Raw genomic sequence first — 26,729 nt, forward strand, 5'->3', positions numbered from 1 at the left:
TGTTTTTCCGAAGTCGTAATACAGTATTACATTAAACCTTATAATGACACGGCTTCGAGCCGTACAAGAAATACACAAAATAAAGGACAAACAGAATTCAATTTCTCCTTCAAATAATCTGATTGACAACAACCCAAAGAATCGTCTTTACATTCACATAAAATGAACTGCAATCAAATATTCTCCCAAAATATATGTACATGTATGTTTAAAACGAGTAATTCAAGCTTCAAGGTAGGTGAAATACGTACCAGATTGAATATTTCCCTTTTTTTACTAAAATATGTGATGCAGAATCTCTGAATCAAGTTACAAATTGAAAACAAAATGTAAATCCAAAACTCTCTTAATGCGTCTAAAATATGATAAGGTTTTAAGTCTCAGAAAATCATATTCAAATCCCAAAAAGTGAGAAACTAGTTACTAAGCTTACATACAACACATGTACTCTTAAATCCAACATTAAATGTGCTGTCACATCAATTCAATTCAGTTTTCGATATTTTATTTTTTACAATTAAAACACTTAATATTAGAACAATTAAAGCAAAAACAACTAAAAGTGAAATTCCCCTTCCCAATTTGCACTCAAAAAAGCACTTATACATAAAATCTAAACATATAAGAATTTACTTCAGACGAATTAAAGAACAAATAAAGAATTATAAAACGCCATCGAAAACCCCAGCATCAAATCAATGATTAATCTATGATACTCAATCAAATGATACGATTAACAGCAAATACTGCATTCTCCTTGAATCCGTGAAATATGCGGCGCTACTACTTAAAATCTAAATATTCTACTCTGGCAGAAAACTTCAACCTGTCCTTGGCAATCGAGGTCTCAGGAACCTATAGCCTGCGGTCGGCTCAATGAGTCCTGCCTAGTTCTGTCAATCAGTTAGTCACTCAAGTACTTGGCCATCCAAGTATAAACATATATAACCCGAAATATAGCAACCTCAATCTCTAAAACAATGAACAGTTGGCACTAATATTTAGTTCATCCCAAACTTCTTTGAAACTAATTCCAAGCTTAAAACTATGAGTTCTGGCTCTATAAATCCTGATCATCATTCCAACTTCATCCTGGCAATTCAAGGTCTCGATTAACAATTTCTCAATAACAACGAATAAACCGAGATTCAACCACACATTATTTCATAATCGCAATCAAATTGATAAATAATTCCCTAGCAATACATCTTTGCAAATGGGAACAAATGAAATTATGCTTACAGTTCTGTTCTTCTCGGTTCATTTAGTGTCTTTGCCCAGTGCCTGGTCCAACATTTCTCCACACAAGATGCCCAAACTGGCATTAAAGGGAACCAATACTGACACAAAATTTCACACAGAAATTTCAGCCAACTGTCAAAGTGCACACAGGAAAAGCTTCGGAAAGCAAATGGTGCCAAACTGGCACAAAGTCACGAAGTCAAAATATCTTTAATAGCAAAACGTCAGCTTCAATCTAAATACAACTATCTAAAAGGGCGCACAGGTCATACGCATCTGGTGTCTAATGAGTGTTCTGGCCGGAATGTGGGACTACGCCTAAGTCGAATGTGGGACTACGCCTAAGTCTAAGCATACCGAGAATAAAAAAGCATAATGTACAGTGTAATCTCTTTCACATTGCATATGGTTCAATAAAGTCCTAAAGTCCCTATTACAACAAAAGATTTAATTTGACTAACTATGACCCCACTGAAAAACCTATTGATACACTGGATGGATGAATATAAAGCCAAAGACTGTATTCCCTTACCTGGGAATTGAATAACTATGCTGGGGGCAAGAGACCGATTGCCAACAAGGTTAAATGAACAATCGTTCTACACTAACATAAAATAAAAGTTAAGTAGCATGGAAACAAAATAAATTAATCATGACAGCCCCCCCCCCTCCCCCTGGATCGCTGGTGAACTATACACTCTATTGTCCGATTGCCAGTCTCGTCCAAATTGACCATCACATCTAATAGCGATGTTGTTACAAGGATTTGCATTTCCACATCATAAATCTTGCATATGTGCCAGTGCATCTGATCATGCGCAATGTGTAAGATATATGTTACTAATTTGCACTGAGGAACCGAGGAAGCATATTTTGAAAGCGTAGGATGCTGTAATTACATGTATTGTTTTTAATTTGGCAAGTCATATGATGTGCCAATGTACATATTTTTTAATATTTAAATTTGAATTTATGTACAACAAATAAACTATTGTGCACTTACATCGTTGACATATCTGGGTATCTGTTTAAAATAAACTGTAGCTTTTGCAAGCCTTTAACGAGTCGTATATTAGTGGGCATGGCTTATATCAGTCAGTCTAAGCAATTGCATTGGCATGGAATTACAACACTATACGATTTGATGCGAAATATATTTTTATGACCTTTTTACTTCTACCTTGGCTGTTCTTTGACTTGTTCATAAGGCTATTGCTAATGGATCTGGTTTCGGTTTTAGATTTCAGTCGGCCACTAGACCCTGGCAAGCACAGTGGTTAATTGTGGGTTTGTTTGTTTTTCAAGAAAATAAAACACCCATCTTGTCCCCTTGAGCCAAAGCAAGAATAGGGTACTGATTTAATTGTCCGTTTTGTGTGGTCGTAATATCTCACCTAGCTTTTTATGACCTTTTTTATTTACTTAACCTAACTACGCAGATACAGAGCACGCCTAAATGTACAGCTGAGTGTTGACACCTGTTTCCCGATGCCCTGGTTTGTTTTTGCATTCCGATCACACAGAATTTGGTTCACTATAATTAACATGCTTAGCATATCAGTCGTATTGTGATGCTCGGAAATCGCATCTTCTAACGCACTGACATACCAAGAACCTTGTCTTGGATGACGGTATGAGACATATCCAGGTACAGTGGAGTTGCTTACCAGAAAGTCAGCTTCATTGGGTATTGTGTTGGGTGTGGGAGCAACTATATCACCCGGATCATCAGTTTCCATTTCTTGTACTCCTATTTGATGGCTGCTGCCTCGACAAGCCTAGAATAAAACACATCAGTAACAACAGAACCCATTACTTGCTGTGTAATCACCACAAACATCCTATATTTATAAAAAGCACTGATGCCTCAACATTGCAATTCAATAGAGTCTGTAACTTGACCTCAAAACCTCAAAATACCTGCGAGATTTTGCACTTTATCCGGTTTATGAATGTTGTGTCCTGGTCGGGCCCATTCCATCAAGGGCAATGAAATGGGTATTTTGAAAGAAAAGAAAACATTACAAGTTACAACAGGCGAAAAACAATTAATAAAAGTAAATTGCATGTGAGTTTTGGAATATTTTCAAACTCTTAAAGTCAGATAACCAATCCACCATACAAACTGGATTTCATTCAAATCAATGCAATGGAACAAACGCTAAGAATTCATCGAATTCAAGGGTTAAAAATCGTCTTGGGCAACTTTACTTGAAGGGGGAAAGCGCAGTTAAAGAAGCACACAAAGGATAGGTCAAAAGTTTTAGTGCAGCTTATCAGTTCATCATTTGGAAAAAAAGTGTTTTGGAAGACCAGAAGATATTAATAAAAGAAGTGGCCCAAGTGGTTTTTTAAGTCCTTTATTACGTAACCTGTGGGGAGGGGGTTGTTTTCTGCTCTGTCCGGGCGTGTCTACTTGTGGTTCAGACGTTTTAATTACTATAGTGCTATGTCACAATTTTTGAGATTTAAATAATCACATTTTAAATTTAATTTGTATTCCTTTTATTTATATAAATAGTTGATTGTAAAGCGCCATAGGGCATTGTTTTTAATGGATTCGACGCTATAGAAAGTTACATTATTACTATTATTATATTCTAATCATTATTATTATCATTATCATTGTGGTAATTGATGTATCGGTTGAACAGCCATGTGGTTGCAAAGGCCGATTTTTTGAGGTTACGTAATACATTTTTTAGAATGAAGCAACATGCACAAAGACATGTTGATGTTTGCGGGCGAATTCTTTGAAAATCAATTTCTCCCGTTTGAAAGATTGTATCTTCATGCACCTTTCAGACTTTGTTTCCCTTATATTGATGCAACAATGTGCTGAAATCGTTTTGATATTTTCTGTATTTCTCTTTGAAATTGAAAAAAAAAACAGGCCTGGGTACGTCCAATTTGCATAAGCTGAAATACCGGTGTTTGCAATATCTGTAAATCTTTTCAAGCTTCACGAATATTTATAAGGTTCCTAGCCAATACGGTGTGCAGTAAAAATTTGTACTTTGTATTGGGGAGATTATATGAACTCATTGTGATCGGGTGCCGTGCGTTGGACCAGTATGATCGGTTAACTTTCAGTGTTCACAAGGATATTAGAGTGAATAATGAACGATATATGTTTGGTGAAGTTTAGTTGTGCAGTTTGAGCTGTTACAAATACTAAAATGGACCGACCACAATTTGCGCTATGATTGTACATGCATCCATTACTTGTGCATACCGCACACAGAAGGAACCATTTACAGGGCCTGTGATCAAGCATAGTGTGACCCGCGAAGCAAGATGTTTATCAAGGTCGAAGCGCACAGCCCTGCGGTGAGCTTCTTTTACAGTACGGTGGGGATTTTATCAGTCTCGTTAGGTTTACAATTATTTCCCTCAAACAAATTGATATAAAAACCTGTCAAAGTCATTTTACTGACACTTGTGAACACTCTTTCAACCCATTCATTTTTTTTTACTATATGATTCCCTTGCGTGTTTCTCTTCATTTTGCGACAGACAAACCTAACCCCACAAATGCCTCTAAACCTTTTTTTTCACAACGAAGGGGAAGCCTTGTGTGGACATGGGCAAGTCCACACAACGTATCTGAAACCTGGTTGATGTGGACATCTTTTGTTTGGAAGTCCACACAGTAAATGTTATGCTTGTATAATTATGTAGATTATGGGGCACTTGCAAATCTCCCTTTATCCATTGTTTTTTTTCTTTTTAGAACTTCTCTTCTGGGGTACCGTTTGACAAATGCTGACTTGTGGGGTACCATTGTTCCATTTTTGTGAGTACCCCATAAACTAACTCTTGTAAGAGCAACCAGGCCACAGACATTAGCATAGTCTTCATACATTTAGAGTGGGAGTGTTGTGGCATTGGATTCGTGGTCTGTGAGTAAAGCTGCAGGTTGCGGGTTCGAGTCCAGCCTGGGGTCACGGTACGTGCGTGTGCAATTGGGCAAGGCACTTTGTCACTCATTGCTTCTCTCCACCCAGGAGTAAATGGGTAACTGTGAGGGCAGAGATAGTTATTGTGATTGAATTAGCTTCCTTGCGCCTAACAGGGAGCTGAGATGGTATTTGGAGTTTTTCATGGGGCCAATGAGCAGGGGTAATAATGATGTAGCGCCTTGTGGATACGTGCGCTTTATAAATACCCAATATTTTTTTATTATTATAATACAGTAGACATAGAATTGATAGAAAGCAAATGCGGGATGAAAAATTCTATTTCCGCATGGTTGTGTGATAAAACATGAATATCAAAACACCTTTTCAAGAATAACAACAGTAAAAGATGCAGATCTCTTGAACAAAGGTATATACATGTACACTGATGTTTCCAAATGAAATGTTATTTTAGTTTCATTTACTTCCATTGAATTTTAACTTTGCGTCACATAAATCTACAATGCATTAGAACTACAGGACAAAGTATAACACTGATAAGATATTCAATTTACCTGTATGAAAAACAGTTTTGGCTTGCCAGTAAGACTGTTGCATGAATCTGCCGTGAAAAGTCCCTGGATCCAATTTATCTTCAGAGGCATGCCATCCGTGCCCCATACTTCATCCAATGTCCCATGTGTCATAATACAGCATGCAAAACATGCATAGTTTTTGTGTCTGTGTGACTGACTGACGTCTTGGAACAGAGTGCACATGACAGAGCCTGTAAGATTCTCCTTCACTTCCACCTTAAAATGGAGTTTTGTGAACAGTTTGTCCAATTTACCTGTAAATAACATGAAAGATGATATTGACAGGTGTCATTTGACATTTTTACCGTAACGTTGCATTTCTAGTTTCAACGATGACTGTTGCATTGAGCGGAAATTTCTGTACAAGCGGCGGGTAACCATTGTCCCGCCCAGTCCCTGATCATCAGGCAAATCATTGCCAATCATAATATATTCACTGTGGGGGCATTGTTATTTATGGTTTATTATTATCTTAATAAATAAGACTAAATAAGGCTAAATAAGACTTCAGTATTTATCATTATCATTATCAATATCATTATCATTGGCTTTTTCGCAATTCTTGCGAAAAAAACCTTTCTTTTTGTTCTGATTTTTTTTCTTTCTTCCTCTTCTTCCACTTCTTTTTTGCATAAAATCCCATAGACTTTGTACACGTTTTTTCTACACGCCACTTTTGGCCTTAAACCAATTTGGTTTTCCTTCAAATCTGGCACATACTTAGAACATCACCTGCAAATGTGTGCCGAATCATTACATCATGCTGACGTCATCACGCGATTTATTATAGAATTTTGAATATTTAATTTTTCCCAGAGACTTTGTACACAACAAATGTTAAAAAAATGTTGATTTTCAAAGGGCATTTTCGACTCTTTGCCAGTAATTCATTTACACCACTCTTTGTCCAAGCAAGGACCCTAATTCAAACAACACCGTGTAATGATGATGTCATGATGACGTTATCAGGTGTTTATTTATAGGCAATTCAATTGAGACACTTTTCATATTTAAAAATGCATAAGAAATCAACCCTACGCGTCCGCAGCATTCTGTTGCCGGCACGTGGTAGAGTAGATTGAGGTCTTCACTTCATTCAGTGTGCGTGCAATCATGTGACCCTTGCTTCCGGTCGAAAAAGGCCAAAACCGGAAGTGGCTTATTATTTGAAAGTGATAATAGATATAAACTTGTTTTCAACTGTGTTAGTCTCTTGGCTGATAGTATTCTTTAAATCATCTACCGATGACGTCATGCAATCTTCGAGCGCCCTCTAGCGACAGGTTGAAAATGTTCAAAAATGTATTTTGATTAGATGTCTGTGGCGAAGTTTGTCGGAATCGCCTAAATATTGGTGTGTATGATGACCTTGACCCACTTAAGACGTGTGCGAAGTTTTAGGCGTATGACGTTATCAGACCGGAAGTTCCGTTGAAAAGACCTTTCCTTTTTCAAAAATTGCTAACAAATCAATCCGTACAGATATAATCTTGAATTGCCCATTAAATGATAGCGTAAACATTTGCCTCAACAGTGCCAAGTTCCCAGCTTGTCAAATTGTTCACACAGTTGACGCGGCATCGGCAAAAAATACCCTTGCGCAAGTTGCGGGAGAGATAGCAAAACATACCGAGTCGACTCATCCAAGCATAAACTGCAAGTGTGTGCGACGCACGTGTTCGTGAGGGCGCGGACCGTCCAAGCGCCACATTGTTCAACTGTTGATTTCTCTAACGAAGTTTACGGCAATCACTTCAAAATTGTCCGGAGAAATTCTCCCACATAAAACAAAGCGAAAAAGTCCTGTGTTCTGTTTCGACAGACATACAATTCTAGTTATCATTATTTTACTAACAGCTAGGATAGGGCGACAGATTTTTCTAACTCCGTCCACAATAGGGCGACAGACCTTATCAAGGCGACATATAACTTTCGCCCTTTTGTGAAAATGACCTTTAGGACAAGGAATTTTGCTGTCACAAACAATCTCACTGAGATCGATTCCTCGTGGTCCAATCAGTAAAAATACCGAATTTCGTGGAAAAAGGATAAGGTAAACTTGGATTAGGTGACAGTTTAGGTTTGTGCACTCGTCTACGGGAAATTATCAGCACCCAGAATTCAACCGGTCTTTAACAGAGTGATTAATAACGACCAAACACTTTTAGTCCCATTCATCAATACAAAATCAAAAATTTTGCGTTAAAAATCCCAATTTTGTTCAACAAGTTCACTTAATTTTTTTATCAACCCTTCTTTAGTGTCCAGCTCGCGAGTAAGATGTAAACAACTGCTTAAATGGAGATTGGCCCGCGCGTCGCGCATATTGCGCGATGTCGCACAGAATGCACCTGGGACGTTGCGTTGTGAGTTTAGGACTATACAATACTGACCATGGACATATAATAAACCTAGACACGACATTTGCTATTGCGCCTGTGAGCAAAATGCTGTGCGTATTAGGCGAATGCCCTCCACGGGCGTGACGCGTTATTTCGAATCATGTGGTCCCATACCATTGATCTCCATATATATGTAAATAGAGATCATTAACCCATACGCATGCGGGAAACAAACAACTAAGTGGTGCACAAGTGCATTGGCCTGAACATTCGTGGGATACGTATAAATTATGCGCGTAAATTGAAGCCACATAGTAATTCGCGCATCAGGCCGCGTGACACAGCCTGTTTTGCTCACATAATTTACAACGTAAAAGCAGTTAATGTCGTGTCTAGGTTATTATGTCAATGATACTGATGCCTACGTGAGAATTGTGAACGTTCAACCAATAAAACGGTAAGAGGCACAGGATTTTTAGGAGTCACAATTTCATATGACACTTGAACAAGTGTTTGAGACCAGCTAGCCCAGCCCTGGCTCCATGGGCGCGTGCGCGTTCATTACACTAATCCCTTGCCGTAATGATGACGTAAATGACGCTGAATCGTATCTCCTGCGCGTCACGTCACATCGATGCCTGTACGATATTGATTATGGATGCTTCTTTTTTTGGCCAAAAAAAATCCTTTATCTTGTATTGTAAAGGAACGACAGAGGTACGTACATGTTTTGTCATACGTTTTTATTATTATGTTTTTCTTTAGGCCTACACCATAATCACTCATACCTCTGTGGCCTTAAAGCTCAAGAGAATGCAGTGCACGATTACAATCACTCTTCATTGATAGCCTTGTATCATGATAAATCTCAGCAACTACACAAAATAATAAATCCATATTTGAAGTGTTGTTCTTATAAAGATTATGGTCTGTGAATCACGTACACTTGTAGGGTATAATTTTAGCATATGCACAAACAATCAATGAATACATTAGGGTGCTATTGTGCAAATAAAAACAACTTGGACATGTCATTACAGGTAATTTGCCTAATCCATGTAACCTGTATATGAGTACAGGCCTTAGTATACAATGTAGGCCCATCGTGCCACTGCCACCGTGAAACCAAACACTCAAGAATAAAAATATAAACTGGAACGGCCAATAGGTTTTCAGAAAAATAGCATGGAATACTAGAAACTGATCATACACATTCATGCCTTGTGAGTAAAATGTGAAGTGTATAAATACATATGCAGCCATACGCAGCTTTAAATCATCATTTTGAGCAAACTAACATTTTAATTAAGATAATGAAAAAAACATATGTAATTAATAAATAGAACAAAGAGTATGTTATTTATGCTTGTTTTTATGTATATAGCCGAAGAAAGGTTGTGCAAAAGAACCAAAGTCAGTAAAATTACGGCGAAAATACGGAATAATTCACTTTACGGAGTCCGTAAATTTACGGACATTTTTAACAGTGCACGCTGATCCACACAGTATTTGTATACCGTATTGCTGGGGAAGCATCCATTATTAGAGTGGGGATATCCTTCGCTTGCTTGACCAATGTGTGACCGCTTCTTTACTTTTTGTTTTCGACGAATTTGAATTGAAAAAGTACACTCAGTGGTAAACTAGAAAATATAATGTGAAAATCTTGTTTTTCGAATAAGAATATAATATGATGCATCGAATACAGAACGACCGAGGAATAAGCTTTCGACCCCTCGAGCGACACGTGCACAAACACGCATAAATGCCAGGTGTAATATTCTTATCCAATCAGACTGTTTCGTCTAATTTTGGTAACAGCAGCTATATTGTGAAGTGTACAAACCCGAGTACAGATGATACAAGTCGTTAATTGGAATTAAAGTTCACGCACTTTGGGGCCGATGATATGCGCGAAACGTTCCTGCATGTGCAATACCCAAACTCTACACGTAACCCGGTCCAAGACGTCAACGTAGCGTACCATGTCATCCCAGTAGTACAGGCAATATAAGGTTTGACCTCAAACAAATTGCAACAAAATTTGTTTCACCACAGTGCGTTTCCCTAAAATGACATACTAAAAGTCTTTAATAAGAAATCCGGGTGGTGGAAATATGCCTAATTTGCATCAATCCAAAATGGCCGCATATGTTAGGACTTCTGCATGGATTTAGACATATTTCTCATACTACGTAGATTTTTGAGGTACTTTAAACGACAGTTTTAGTCCTTTTACATTGATTTACTTATTATTTTAGACCTAGGTAAATTTCAAGATCCCTATGTTTCCGAAATATTCCAAATGCCATATAATTTGCATAAATGCCGTATATCAATATGCCTAAACTCAAGTTAAAACAATTGATGCCATGTGTGGACATGTACCAGTTGAATTTTCCCTGATAATCCAAGTCGGAAAATTTAACAACACAGTGCATTGCTATAAGGTCCCTAAAAAGTTGTTAAAAATCCAAGTGGTAGAAAATACACCTAATTTGCATAAATTCAAAAGGCCGCTAATTACATGATTTTTACATGATTTGGCCACATAGTATAGGCCGTTATGAACTTTTGCTTTTTTTGTTTAAGAAGGAATTTTTGCCATATTTGGAAAGAGTTTACCCCCCCCCCCCAAGTCGATCGGAGACATTTTTTCTCAGCTACCATGTGGCGGCCATCTTGGATTGCAAAATGGCCGCCATTTCGAGCCTAATTTGTATCGTGTAACTTCGTACCTGATTGTCACATAAAATTCATTTTGATGGCAAACCTCATGTTTTTGATATAAAGGAACCCGTGTACACTATTGTTTAGATGTACTCCAGATATTTCAAAATGGCCGCCATTTTAGGCTTCTTTGCATAATAAATTCGGACTTGAATGTCGTACGAAGTCAATTTCGGTGGCAAACCCCATACATTTTATACTAAGTACTCTTAATGACCCTTTGCTGATGATGTATCCCAGATGGATGGCAGCCATCTTGGATTTTTCAAAATAGCCGCATCTTGGATTTTATTTATAATAACATTGCACCTGAATGTCGTATAAAGTCCATTTTGGTGGCAAACTGCATGTTCTTGATACCAAGGAACATAAATTATAATCATTGTTGATGGGGTACTCCACTGGGAGTATACGACATCAACAATGATTTTCTCGGGTTCCTTGGTATCAAAAACATATGGTTTGCCATCAGAATGAACTTCATATGACAATCCGGTCCGAAGTTAGATAAAAATTCAGCCCAAAATGGCCGCCATTTTGAATTCCAAGACGGCCGCCACATGGTAGCTGGGAAAAATCTCACCGATCTTAGGGAGGTAAACTCTATCCAATAATGGCAAAATTCATTCTTAAAAAAGAAGCTTTTCGGGTTGCTTTAAACAACATTTTGTCATTTGACATTGGGGTCGTTCAGTGTCAAATCACCCCCAAAACTTTTAAATTTTAAACCCCAACCTTTTCAAATTGGTTCATATTTAGTTTATTGGGAAATTTCGGCTGAAAAGCCAAAAAAAAATAAGTTGTAGCGCCATTGGACAAACGGTTTTCGCGCTACCGCCCAGGCAATTTTGGTCAAAATGGACATTGCTGCCTTTTTTTAAATGACCATACCATACCAATGACCATATCAAAATGATATTTTGACCTATATTTGATCTAGACCTTAAATTTGATCTAGTGGATCACCCGACATTGAGACAAACTTGGATGAAAATCAAACCCCAACATGTTTTCTACAAAATATCAAAAAATAGGGTACAATATTTTTTGTTTGGTTTTTGGCTCATCTCCAAGTTGCATACGTGTTGCAAAATGTGATATCCCTATGCAGTGTACTCGTGGATTTAAAGTAGGGATTTTTTGTTCCTAAAATGAGTTCATGTACAGGGTGTCACAAGACTGTTAAAATTATTCCTTTTATTTTATGAGATGATTTAAAAATCACTAAATGTGTACGGCCGTATAGTGTTATGTAACTTCGGAGGTGGATGCTAGGTGAATTATGCAAATTGTAATTTTTTTCCCTTTACAAACCAATTCCGGGCTTACACCCATGTGGGAGGGGTATAAAACCCTCGCCCACGTATTTTCGGATTGAGATTTGCGGTTTTTGGTTTATGTCTTTCCCGTAATATATAATTTGATTTTTGTGATTGTTAAATCCTGTGTTGAATCCTCTGTTCTCTTGAGTTATTCCTTGATACTTGGTCTGAGTAGAGCGGCGCAAGGGCTCGCTCTGCAACACAGGGATATCACATTTTCCAACATTTATAGCAACTTTGACAAGAGCTAGAAACCTTACAAAAAATAGTATACCCCATAGGAAACATAGGATCTCAAAAGGTACCCAGGACTGGAATGATGCTGAAATCAATGTCAAAGGTCTTTGTTGTTCAAGGTACCACAAATAGCAATGCAGGACAAGAGTTATGGCCAAATCAAAAATTATGTAATTAGTTGCCATTTTGAATTTATGCAAATTAGGCATATTTCCACCACTTGGATTTCTTCCCTTTTTTAAGGAACCTTACAGCAATGCACCATGGTGTGAAATCTATCTATGTACATGACTGAACTTAGATTATCAGGGAAAGTTTAATCGTGACATGTCCACACATGACAGCCATAATTTTAACTTTAATCTATCCAAATTAATAAATGACATTTACACAAATTATTATCGGCATATCGCAAATTTGGGGAAAATAGGAATATTGAAAGTTACCAAGGTCTAGAATAATGAGTAAATCAATGTAAAAGGACTAAAGTTGTTGGTTAAAATACCTTAAAAAGCTACCTAGTAAATGAAATATGACCAAATCAGTGCGAAAGTCCTACAATTTGCGTCCATTTTGGATTAATGCAAATTAGGCAAATTTCCATCACCTGGATTTGTTAAGACTTTTGGTATGTCATTTTAGGGACCTTAGAGAAATGCACTGTGGTGAAAAAAAATTCTGTTGCATATTTGTTTAAGGTTCACTAAAAAATGAAGTATTTTGCCGGTACAACAGTGTACCAAGGAAGTAAAAATGTTTCCTTCCTCTAATGCCCCCCCCCCCCCCAGTTGAAGTAGTACTTTTTTGAGTTTGTCTGCCTCAGTTTCCCCTTTTGAATTCGAATTCCGTTATTGAAGCAAACAGTAAAGTGTGTAAATGTATGTCTGTGCAAGAGACACAATTCATCTTAGTAAAATGTTTACCTATGTGCAGTTAAACTGTAAAACTCGATCTTCAATCCATTTATTTTATAGAAGATAAATCGAACATTTCTGCCAGGTTTTTGGCTCAATATAAACCTATCCTCATATAAGCCACAAATATTTCACCGACACACCTTTACGAAACTACAGATTAGCAGAATTTCAAACCTGTGTCTATTTCGCTTCCTGGGCGGGGTTTCAAAGGTTTGTCAAATGTGTTGTTGTTGATGATCAAACACAGCCCCCTTGGTTTCCGGTCCATCCTGTACTCTTGTAAAGGTGGTTGTGGATTCACTGGAGCCTGCCTGACATTGCTTACTGTCGTCTCTGGATCTGCAAATCCATATCATAAACTAAGTCATATCAAAAACTCGTTCTTTCATAAACAGAAATTTATAAGAATGAAAACTAAGAAAAAACATCGAATGTTAAACGAGGGCACGCCATGCTACAAACTCAAGCCGATCGATTTTGGAATGACAAAAGCTTCTTCTCCGCAACTCATCTGCACAATGATTATGCATGGTCTCCCAAAAACGGGTAAAAACAAAAGGTGAAATAAATGTATTAGCAAACTGTGAACTGAATCGCCATAATTATGGTTTTATCATACACCAGGAGCAGTTAGTATATTTTATTGATATCTGTAATGCATTAAACATAAACAGTCGCCATGATTTGAGGATTTGCCGTGGCTTATACTGGTTTCAGCGATTCGTTGATGTGTCAGTGAGACTTTAAGAAAAGTTTCTGCCCAAATGTTAATAAGCACAATTTTGGGTTAAAAAAGAAAATCCAATCGAAAATACTGTGTTCCTAAAGTGACATCACGGCAGGAGCGCAAGAACACTTTATATGTTTTAGAATAGTGGAATTTGTTTTACCAAAAATGGATGTCTTACAGTTTCTACACATTTCAGAGAATTGTAAATTCGCTACAAATAAATGCAACCCTGTAAAATTCATTACACGGACACTGACAGCATCAGCGCTACATCCAGCACAACCCTACACACACTCCAGGTAAATAATGAATTATTGAACATTAAGGTTAAAAAGCCACAACGTTGCATGGATCAATTGTTTTCCAGTATTGTGATGCCTTGAGAATTTTAGGAGCGCAAAATTTGCCGATACATAGGCCTACCTGATCCAGCAGTCTCCTTGGTATGTGATATACCTAATTCAGTAGGAGAAACATAAAAAAAAAATTGATCTTTTAATTTGTTAGAAGTTCGAAATACATTCTATTTTACAACAAACACAGTCAATCAGGACCAGTTGATCAACAGATATGTGGCATAGTTCAACGTCTGAAAAAATTCCCGTTACCTGATTGGAGGATAGTTGATCACGTGTCAGTGTATTATTGGTCCAAATGCACATCACGATTGTGACAAAAAAGAAGAGATTCGATTCCACTATAACGCAGCCCGGATGGGCTCGGATGCTGTACCTTATAGTACGAGTTTGACAAAGGTTTATTTAGGCGTTGGATAAAAAGTGCATGTACCAAATTTTCAACATTCGTTGCAATGGGATGAATTAGTTCAATTTGGTGACCATCTCTCACCTCATGAAGTTATTCTTACCATTAATGTGGTTGCTTACGCCCCCATTCAATAATTGGATGGTTCATTCGGGGTTTGGAGGTCTTTTAGTGTCTCAATTTATATCAGACTTAACATTTTAACTCAAGTGGTACTCCTATTTCCTTCTGTATTCAATTCCGCTTTCTAAAAATTTGCAAATCAGAGTCTCATACAAAACATGCTTATTCTTTGTCGTGTAAAACCATGTGCAATAACCCTGAGTTTCATCATGAAATTTGATTCTTTTTCTGAAAAAAAGGGTAAATGTATTTAAAATGCACAATTTCGGTTTACCACCATAACAAAATTCGAAAAAAGTGTTCCTGTAGAGACATAACGGCAAAAGCGCCCTCGGTTGTAAGAAAAAGCATGAGACATTTTATATGTTTAAAATAATGGAATTTTGTTTTGCGAAAAAGGGATGTCTTTATACTTTGAATACATTTCAGAGAATTGGAAATTTGCTACAAATATGCACACGTGTAAAATTCACTTCATGTACTCTTTGAGTTCTACACTCAGCCACAATCCTACACAAACTCTAGGTAAATAATGAATAATGGAACATTAAGGCTAAATAGCCTCCACATTGCAGGGATCATTTGTTTTCTAGTATTGTGATGCTTTGAGAATTTAAGAGGCGCAAAATGTACCGATACATACCTGATCCAGCGGTCTCCTCGGTTTGTGATATAACTAATTTAGTAGGAAAAATATGAAACAAAAATTTGATCATTCGATCTGTTAGAACTTCAAAATACAGTATATTTCACAACAAACATAGTCAATCAGGACCCGCTGATCAACAGAAACGTAGTATTATACAACGCCTGAATAAATCCCCGTGACCTGATTGGTGGGTAGTTGATCATGTGTTATTAAAAAAAAACATACCACACTCATTGAAGGGGTCAAAACTTGAATTTGATTATGACGTCAATTATATAGACCTTTGGGGAATTTTGTTAGCTACAATTTGATACCCCGTTTGTTACCAAAGACTGTAAATCGTTCAAGATTGACAGCAGTTTGTGCAAAATAATGCAGTTTGAAAATGTGCAAATTTAACGATTTAAAGAAAGGTTAAATTGCCAAGCGTAACCACACATGCCTGTAATTTGCCCCTATCGACTGCACAGTGCCCCAACAAAGCGCGGATAATTCAATTCGCGTGCTCCCATGCATGAAAACACTGTGCGATCGATATTCCCTGCTGTTCGTTTCTATGCAGTTGTGACATTGTCTTACAGCAATGTCCACTCGCGTACTCTTTGCAATTGCATTTTTTTCAAACTGCATCATTTTTCATAAACCATTGTCAATGTTGTACGATTGAGAGTCTTTGGTAGCAAACTGGGTATCGAATTGTAGCTAAAAATATTCCCCAAAGGTCTATATAAATGACGTTACCATAAGATGATCGGATTCAAAGTTATGACCCTCTAATAAGGTGTCAAGTACGTGTTTACCTATAAGAAGACAAGGCTTTATTCAGGCGTTGTATAAAACAAGTACACGTACTGAATGTTCAACGTTCGTTGCAATGGGAAGATTTAGTTCAACCGGTGACCATCTCTCACCATATGAAATTATTCTTACCATTAACGTGGTTGCTTAATTACGCTCCCATTCAGTTGTTGGGTGGTACATTTGGGGTTTGAAGGTCCTTTAATGGTCTCAATCAATATCAACATTTTAACTGAAGTGGTACTCCCATTTAAGCTTTCTATGAATTTGCAAATCAGAATCTAAAACAACATGCTTATATCGCCCTGAGTTTCATCACGAAAAACGTGTCCTTTCCAAAAAAGGGGCAAAAAAGGGTTTGTCCGAATAAAACGCAGTACAGGGAGTCCTGAAAATAATGGTGAAATCAAGGTTATAGATTTAGCTTGAGAATACCGTTGTTTAATTAAGATTGCTTTTGTAAATCCAGAGATATGTTTGAATAACCGCAAAGCCCCCCCCCCCCAAAAAAAAAAAAATAGGTGTACCACTTTTAGGAAGCGAGTGCTTCAAAGACCAGACTATGCCAGTATGGCTCTTTTGATAAGATTATCCCAGTGGGTGTAACACAAACATTCCATTCACTAGACAATATAGGGTTTTGTTCTTATGTTGAAACAATTTAACAGTGCAGACAAGCTCACTTCTTTAAAACTTCAATGAAAAGTTCAATTAAACAAATAAATATTGCACACTGCTTAAAAATGTTCAAATCACTAGCAGTAAAGTGATTTGGTTTCATACTAGGACTATACTGATTTTAACTGCTTCACAGAAAGTGGCACAAAATGGGTTTCTTGGCTTTGTCGTTATTCAAACATATCTTTGGATTTACAAAAGCAATCTCGATGAAACAAACGGTATTCTCAGCCTAATTTATTACCTAGAAGAATGTGTAAACATCCGGGGAAAATTTTGGTTGTAAATTAGCAAAAATGGAGGGGTTTACATTCACCAAATTTTCAGAACGCCCTGAAGTTGAAAATGTATACAGAGCATGAGATTCCAAATTTAAAATTAGTGTGTGTTGCTGCCTTTTAGGGACAGCACTCAAGAAATCACAAATAAAATGATATAAAGTAACACCTAAGTGGTCCCCATTGAATTGTTGATAACATGTTGCAAATGTAATCAAAAAATCATACCCAAGGTTGCTTTCTATACTTAAATTTTGCACAGACAGAAAAAATTACGATACAATTATTATTATATTTTTTTTTTGCATTTTCATTGATTTTAAAAAAATACAATCCAAGACATGCAACTACATTCAGAAAACCCACTCAGAAGAAGAGCAAAATGACGTATTTTTTGACTAATTTGTGCAATGCTGCTGAAAACATATATTCAATTTCTGCAAGTAATGTCTGTCTTTAATTCCTCTTTACATTACGCATACAATGGGCAGAGACAATTATTCACCTTGGGGGAATTCGGCGATATCTGCCCTTCCGATCTTCTCCAATGCTGTGCGCAAAGTGGTCATCTGCTGTTCAACACTGGTGGCCTGGGCGAGTTTCCAATTAACGAGCATTTGGAAACCTTGCCGAACGATATCGTGTGAGTAGTTTTTCTCGTAAGTCACAACCTGTATTATTTGAAAGCCCAGCTGAAATGCCAGGGGAACCCAATTACTGCCAAGCCTAATTGCGACCTCGCGCAAAGTGTTGTCATCCAAACATGGTTCTGGGGGAAAACAAAATAGGCTTACTAACTTATATTAAAGATAATCCACATCCCGTTAAAATAAGCCAAAAAAAAAAATTAATAACCCAACCTACCAGGAGTTTTTATGCCAAATTGCCGACATCACAGTATGCGGTCAAAGATTTGACGCATTGTTTTTTCCAATTGCTAACTTTTATAGTTCTGTATAAAATGTTAATAAAACCGGATGATTAAGCGAAACTAATAACATAATCTGCCCTTGAGCCTCCCCCAGGCCGACCTTGCGATGACACAGGGCAGTCGGCGACTGATTTTTCAGGATCAAGCTGCGCGTGAGCTACGACAGTCGGTAACATATCAGTCGCCGATATTTTGAGATCTGCGGGTAACTGCGACGATATTAAGACGATCAAAATCAGTCGGCCCTCAAAAAATATAACAGCCGTAAAGCCCGGTTCATACTCCACGCGAATTTGAATGCGAAGCGAATTTGACGTCAGGGGAGTATTCGCTGCGAAATTCGCCGGAGTTGAATTGTGTTCAACTTGTGCGAATTTGCAGTGCGAAAACCTGCCCTGACGTCACAAATTCGCGTTCTTGTTCGCTTCCGCGCCGAGTATGAACCGGGCTTAAGAGTAGACCGCGCGACGAAACGTATCCTGACAGGCTAGAATCAATCGCAGTCGACCTGTGTAAGGTTACGATATATCGTGCGCATCCTGATCAACCTTTTAATTTTTATTGTGAATCGTCATCATGTCATGGGTGACATGAGTATGGGACACCCACGGGACCCCATGGGAAACTCAAGGCATCCCCATTGGACATTTTTGTAAGGGGTGGGTCTCAAACTTGTCCGGGTTAAATTTATGCGGCAAATGAATAAAAGAAGTGTAATGTTTTCCGAAAAGGTGTCTTTTTGACCTGAAATAATGTCAGGCCGCAAAGGACCCGGATTTTGGGTCAAACATGACCCGGAACCTTTCGGAGTGTAGACCTGCATGACTTTCCTAAATTAACAAGATTACAATTGCTCTCTTGTAAAGGTGCACTTGTGTCCAGAGCTTGCCAAAATTTAGCCATATTTCAAAGGTCTGATATACAGAAAAAAAAGGAATCGAAAACAAAATGTAAACCCGTTTGTCTTCACTCTGGCGCAGGAGCGATTGTTTTGCCCGGCCAATACGTATTTACATATAAATTTTGAGCCAACCTGTCAACAAAAGTTTCTTACCTTGTGCACATTCAGGATAAAGAAAAGATTAATCTAGATCTAGTATTAATCTCATTTATGGAACACGAGTAACATCTTTTGCAGCGGGTGAATTCCCAACATAATTATTAGTTTTTAAAATTGTACTCTCTCTGGGAGATTAATAACAGTCTTTGTAAAGGCTGCAAGGGGGTTTTGTAGTCCACTGCGTCTATAACAATAAACGTCTGAGTCTTATAGCGAATGTCTCCCAATGTCTCCCTGTCTCCCAAACAACCCATTTTCCGTCATTATAATTTGCAGGAGTATTAGTCATTTTCATGCCTCTATTTCCATGCAAAAAAGGCAGGAGAAAGTGGAATGAAATACAACCATACATACCGCCAGATACTCCTGTGGCCTGTGCACGTGATGGCCTGCTAGGACCTGCTTCACCATCAGTGCCCCGTGGTTTTCGATCCATAATGTGTTGTTTTGTAGTCCAGAATTCAGGAAGATGGTGCTTAAAGCATCAGCTGAGAAGTAATGGATCAACAGTTACAATAACAACTATAGTTGGATGATCAAAGCATTCTTTGTGCGTCCTCAATGCAAATATTTTCCCACCGATTTGCACTGTTGGTCTTGAAAATAGACCACGAGTGCAGGAATTTATGCTATTTTCACTCATGTTTCACACAACAAAAATGTCTGAAGGCAAATGTGAGATATTCACTACTTCACATGTTAAGTTTTAACTCGCATTTCTTAAAAGTCTTATATTGAAATAGAGAAGTCATGTGTCAAAACGGTAGACAGAATGCACAGCTAGAGAGACTTATGTAACACATTTTGTTTATGCATTGACTAGGGTGAGTAAAGAACAAAAGGAAACCCAAATGGCACCCCCTATTTTTTAAGGAAAGTTTGCATGTAGAGCGTTCAAGATCTAAACACAAACACAGTTTTATTATTCTGTCCGCGGATCACAATATTGGTAAGTGATATTTCAACAAAACGAAAAAGAACACATCAGAACACTCTCATAACCATGATCACTGGCAGTTATCATAACCTTTAATTAAACACACTCTGCTTCCAATGTTAAAACAAGATGCTTTTTAATTTCAGGAGTATTTAGTCTTGCCCTGCCTTCTACTTGGCTACCCGGAGACTTATGGGACTATTGTGATATAGTTTTCATGATACGACATGGTTACATTTTGCTGAAATATCAAGTACCTTATGTGGTCGGTGGACACAATTTTGAAACTGTTGTGTTTACAGTTATATAACTCGAAAAGTACATAACTGATTTGAATGATCATTGTACTAAAAGACAGCTTATTAATTGGGCTTTTATGTTCTACATCTGGGTTTCATTTGGGTTTCCCTTTTTTTTTTGACTCACCCTCTACTGGACTTCCTCTATATGCGCTAAATATCCCGGGGAAAAATGTCTTGTTGCCTAAAATGTTAACTATATGGAAGCTTTATATACTGTTTTACTTGACTGAAAAGCAGGGGTGGGAATTAGATTCATACCTCTAGACGTGTGGATATCCTGTAAAATCCTGATGTCATTTAGGAACATTTTCTCGGGAAAATTCCCCCGCAACATTACAGGATAACTACCATGACTACACGTCTAGAAGTAGGACATTTTAAATTGTGTAGCGGTGGGAAATTTGAGAAAGAAAACACTTTAGATTTCAAAATCGGGGAAAACCATCTTTTTCAGGAAGCTGAGCATGCACTGCTGTGGCCTTATAATAAGGAAGAATTTTAGTATTTGAGACGAATCTCTCTTTGGACATTATCAAACAATATAAATGTCAATGTGAAGTAATTCCTGCATTAGGAAATGTTTGTGACAACGTCACAGCACGAATGAAATAAGTTCCACCACATTCTTCAAAACCCTGGATGATGGAGCCGCGCCAATTTCGTAGTAAACAGGGGACTTGTTATGTTCTCTGAAAATGAAAAACAAACATTTTTTCACTAGTTTCTCATGCAGAACTTTGAAGGATGCAGGGAGGTTCTGTACAAAAATAGCCTAGGAGCTAGGGGCTGTTGAGGTTAATGTGTCTCCTAGTAACATTGCAATGTGCCATACTTTCCTGCTGCGAAAAAATGCATATGCTTTAACTTACACTGTAAATACTTACCTCTATTTTGGTGTACCGTCAAATCCTTGACATTGGATTATGAGAAGTTCAGAAGCATTGCTTTAGTTGCAATGGGCAAAACATCCCCTGTAATGTAACCACAAATTTTATTATTTTGTGTCTAGTCAAGATCCATGGCATCCTCCTGAATAGCCAGTCATCATAGAACTTCGCCACATAGGGTGGCGTGATCAAGGTATGATCACAAGACCAAGCGGACTGGACACAACCATTATTTTACTGAGGTTTATTTGATGTGAAGAACATACACTATGTATCAATTCCTGAGCAGTAATCATTTGATATCGCTTACAGCATGTTACTTATGCATGTAGCTCGTTATTAGTGCACTTTTGCTAAGACAAACATATCAGACGATAATTGTAATTATGCATCTTTTCAAAATATTACCCAAAAACATGGTATCGTCTTTTTTTGTTTTTGTTTATCTGTGCAGCACTATTAGTAATACTTATAACCAAAAAGGATGTTTGCATAGGACATGTATACGCAACTTTCCTGCAGTGGGTGTTGTGACCAAAGTTGAACATAATCAAGTTAATTAATTACAGGTTCAGATTGTGCATTCGATCTACAGATTTACTGACGAAGGACTTATGTGCTTATATTACTTTACCTCCATTAAATAGAACATTGAACTTTAGTTCTATAGATCCATGTGGTTATAAATTAAAATATAAATAACAAAGTTTTAAAAATGGTGATGGAAATAGGTTTTCAGAAAAGATTACGGAGTTGGTTTGGGTTGGTTTCCGGTTCAATCAAGTGGGCCTACGGCACTAAACTGGGAAATTTAAAAGAAAGTCAAGTTAAAAGAAAGTTTTAATCAAAACTACTGTTAAAAATCATATAATTAATTTCATAAAAATTGGAAAAAAAAATACTGTTTGAAGTTGCAGTATAGTCATTTTGAAACGATGAGAAAAACTGTGACTATTAGCAAACCATACAACCTTAGTAGTCCTGGGATTGCGTACCTTGTGCTGTCCGACTGTCACGTCATGCGTCACACACTGCCCACCTTGCCATATTTCGTCCCTATACGCTTTGCTGCCGCAGTCACAAATTTACAAATTTACTACTACTATTTCAATGTTAAGAATGCTAAGAGTAAGACTTAAATTAATATACAAAATGAAATATTTTTCATTACAAAATGAAATACTTTTAATTAAAACTGTATGTAAGATAACACTACTTACATTGCATATTCACGTCTGAGCCGAGTCCCATTTAGTGGCCCATTTACGTGCCGGTAGATAGAAATGTAGGGTCGTACCTCTGCACATATATCTCTGTGACATTTGGGGCGAAATCGGACAAAACAGTCGCTCTTTATTGCAATGGAGTCAACAACTGACTGCTCCAAGGGTGATCATCTTTGAAAGGAGAAATCACCAAAAGACGTCTGTGAATCCAGCCACAATTGAGCGGATAGTGTAAGAGGTTAAATTAAGCTTTAATTAGATATCACCAGTGACAGTTCTAAGTATTATTTACCTTGTTTTGTCAAATACTATGGCAGATTATTGGCTAGTCTGAGGTCCTGTTTTTCATTATGCCTATGGGTATTATGAGGGGGGGGGGGGTTCTGGGTGGGTCTCCGGTGGGTTTATTTTACCTCCTGCAACCCACTTAACCTAAAAAAAATCCAAGCTGAACAAACGAAAATTGAAATGCGAAATTGTTTCGAAAAATGTATTGTGCTAGTCTGTTACTCTAAGCTGGATGACAGGTTTCAGAACCATTACTGCAGTTAAAATTGTTTTTATTCGAATCCACCTATTATAATATTCAATTTCGTTCAGCAACGTCGATATTGAATTTTCTAATAAATGTTCCTATACGTTATAGTGAATTGTCTTTTGCCATGCAATTTTAAATTTAAATTTAAAATTTAGTTCAAGCAAATTCAAACCATGCGCACCCATATTCGTCCCTGGGTATACGGTTTCCTCTTGTATACGCTGAACCGTGTTATTCGAAATTAAGTATGTCTCATGTCAAACAGTTTAATTAGAACTTTGTTCAATTTCGTCATATTCCATTTTAAGGAAACAAGACAAAAATAATGCTTTTAGCTCACAACAGACTTCTTAGCTTAACAAGACTTTTAAAATGATTGACGTAAGATAAATTTGACCTCTCAATGCTGTCATTCGGCAATAGCCGAGACAAATTCAAATGGTTTTGACGAATATTTTTGAGCCAGGACTTAAATAGGTTGGCCAAACTTTGCAATCGAATAATGAATGATTAACTTGGTTTAGGTAAAAACATTTAAAATTACTGTCGGACAAAAAATAATAATAATAGAGTTGGTGAATTAAAATGAAAAACGTTTCAAAATAGTCGGAAAAACCTGTATTTGAGATAATGATACTGTACATATTTTTTTCTTTTGATTTTCTCCCTTGTGATTTTTAATTTCTAAGCAATGTGAATATTGTTTTCTTCAATTCTAATTGAAGATTTAAAAAGTATAGTTATAAGTGCATTTTCTTGAATTATTGATAGTTGTGCTCTATAGGCATAGGTATGATGCATTGTAAATTGCTTCGTAAGAGATAAATCCTTGACATTTTCTGTCTTTTTATGGATACATATTGGTTGTTGGACGGAATGTTTACTGGAATAATTTCACCATTAAAGGGGGCCTCATTAGTTTATGCTTATAGGTTACGCTGAATTGTACAGGGGGAGTCCAAAAAATTAAAGTGGAACCCAAACCCCCAAAATTATATTTCATATTAACACAAATGTGTTGCACAAAAAATAATAATGACTGGAAATTCAATTTCATAAGCTACTTTTAGATAAAAAATTACCGAAATTGCTAGTCCGTTAAAAAAAATGACCATTTAAACACAATGACCCTAAAACCTGTTTCGTCCATAATGCAATTTCAAGAATCGTATGTCTTCAAACATCACCAGCGATAAAACCTCAGTTTAAAAGTACACATATTCAACAAGGTCCTTTTGAAGGCCCGTATTAAAAAAAAAGTGGATTTTATGAATGATATGTTTGCCTAATCAGGGTTAAGCGAACAATCAAAACACACAATGAATTGCTTTTGTTGGACTTGACAGGTTTCAGGGTTATTGCGATTAAATGGTGATATTCTTTGACCAGATTGAGCAATTTCAATAGTGTTTTTTTTTTCATCTAAAAGTAGCTTATCAAATTGGCTTTCGAGTCATTATCTTTGGTGCTACAATTTTTTTTTTGAAATATAAAATATATTTTTGGGGGTTTGGGTTCTGCTTTTTTTTTTTACTCACCATGCATATGGTGCAGGTCAGTAAATGGGCTCGAAATTGCCTACGCCGGCAAATTCAAAATATAATTGAAAATGTTCAGTCCATGTGTTAGGTAGACAATAGTCTAGGGTTTGTATTGGGTCTGAGCTTTTAAGGGGACACCGTCCCATATCGTGCTACATCTTAATTCGACAATTTCAATTAGCTCACGTGACATTCCTCCTAATTTTTAATGAAATTGCCGAAGCTACGATGAGTAGCTCTACGTGTTCCTGCCTCTGCGAACACCCTAAATACCCTTTCTCGATACACGTGTCCAATAACATACAGGCCAATGACCCGGTAGCCGTGGGAAAGATGGAAAGTCAGAACAGACATGGCATTACAATAAAGAGGAGACAACACGGGATCCGAGGATCAAAGTTATGGCAAGTTTACAATATGGCAAAACTTACCAACGGCATATGTAAAAAGGCAATGGTTTTGTATAATAGCTAGGATATACGGGAACAAATAGTTGTGCATATGTTGTCTCTACTCTTTAACCCTAAGGGCCCGGCTATTTTGATCATCTCTCAGGCAAGGGGGAGGGGGAATCCCCTAAGATCTTGACAATCGAGTGACGAAATATATTGAAAGTCGGTTCATGCAAAGAACAAATCTTCATTAACATACCCGAGAAATGTCTTGCCTATAGGTCAAAGCGTTTTGGAATTATGGCCTATTAATTACTCATATGCATGAAATTCAGTTTTCAGGGTGCGTAGCGCCGGAATTTTTATCGTTGCCCGGCAACCCGATGTCCGATATTTATGTTTTTGGTATCAAAAGATGCGCAAGGCTCGAGGCTAAAAGTCAGATTAGCTCGGGTTGCGATTTTTTTAAAACTATTTTGTGATACATTTGAAAACAAATACTTAGCCTTTGCAAAAAAAGTCGCTGAAAAGTAAAATTTCAATTCGTTTTAACCTGGGTTTTAAATTTGTTCAGGCCTAGTGGCATACTGAGTGGTGGCAGCTTGTTGAAAAAAAAATAAAACATGGGAAATCCCGTTCACTCCCAGAGTAGAATTGTATTTCACACAGAACTAGATATGATAAAGATGGCAAATGATAATCACAAGGCAAAGGTTTCCTAGATACATTGAGGGTAAATTTATCAGCCAATAGGAGGTGAGGGTCAATCTGGAGGTCGATACCTATTGTTTTTCTTACTTTGCAAAATTTCGTGTAACCGTGTCTTCATGGCACGAAACTGTCTCAAGTTGTTGAGCCTAGCGCAAATTGACTACGCACAAATAGACAATGTGAGATGAAAGAAAAAGATGCAGTAAACCGTTGCTTGATAGAAGAAAAAATAAAACAAAATAAGTTCATAGCCTTTGCAGGAAGTATCTGAAAAGTGAACTAAATGTCTGCTACAGTGTCTCATCAAGAGATATAGTGGGCACACCAGGATTTCATACATGTGCCAGCGCTATTTAGCATTGTGTAGAGCGTTCATTGATTACGCTGTCAACAGTTTTCTCCTTGAGTACAGTTGCAGTAAAAATTACTTAATTTTAATAAGTGTAATAATAATTGAATATAAGTGTTTGTTTGTGTGTGTGTTATCTTTGGTAATTATTTATAGTTTTGTTTTACTGTTAATTTTTCCTCACTTCACATTCGTTTTAATCCAAGGTCTTGCCTTCTCCACATATGTTTTTCTCCAGTGCTTTTTTGTGTCTTTGCTTGTTGTGGGTTTATAATGTTATAACGTAAGTTTATCTATTCATATGGAGAGAAATAAAAAAAAAAAATAATAATAATATTCATATCCAACTTTGACTTCAATTTGTTTTAGGCCTAGTGGCATTCCGAGTGTTTGGCAAAAGGATACCAAACGCAGCAATGTTTCCAACAAACAGTATAAGGCCGAGTTTTTGCCGTGGTGTTTGGCAAAGGCTCGGTGGAAGCGTTTTGAAAGAATAAAACCTGGAAAATCCAGTTCACTCCCAGTGTGGACGTGTACCTAACCATAGAC

The 26,729-nt window shown here is 37.2% G+C and overlaps 1 protein-coding gene and 1 long non-coding RNA gene across 2 annotated transcripts; both read right to left on the reverse strand.

The window, feature by feature from the left end:
• Window positions 1-2,313: 2,313 nt before the first annotated feature.
• Window positions 2,314-17,923, reverse strand: LOC119733060 (caspase-3-like). The gene is made up of 6 exons (XM_038206640.1): window positions 17,812-17,923; window positions 15,547-15,579; window positions 14,439-14,471; window positions 13,460-13,624; window positions 5,717-5,991; window positions 2,314-3,020 (listed from the first exon to the last, which is right to left on the reverse strand). Exons 1-6 carry the CDS (start codon window positions 17,921-17,923, stop codon window positions 2,670-2,672), a joined length of 969 nt encoding a protein of 322 aa, XP_038062568.1. The 3' UTR covers window positions 2,314-2,669.
• Window positions 17,924-19,657: 1,734 nt separating this feature from the next.
• LOC119732915 lies at window positions 19,658-22,814 on the reverse strand. Its single transcript, XR_005271635.1, has 3 exons — window positions 22,644-22,814; window positions 21,421-21,507; window positions 19,658-19,785 (listed from the first exon to the last, which is right to left on the reverse strand). It is a non-coding gene; the product is annotated as an uncharacterized LOC119732915 (long non-coding RNA).
• Between the last annotated feature and the right edge of the window lie 3,915 nt (window positions 22,815-26,729).

This window comes from Patiria miniata, unplaced genomic scaffold (genome assembly GCF_015706575.1).
Source record: "Patiria miniata isolate m_02_andy unplaced genomic scaffold, ASM1570657v1 HiC_scaffold_25, whole genome shotgun sequence".
NCBI classification, from domain to species: domain Eukaryota; kingdom Metazoa; phylum Echinodermata; class Asteroidea; order Valvatida; family Asterinidae; genus Patiria; species Patiria miniata.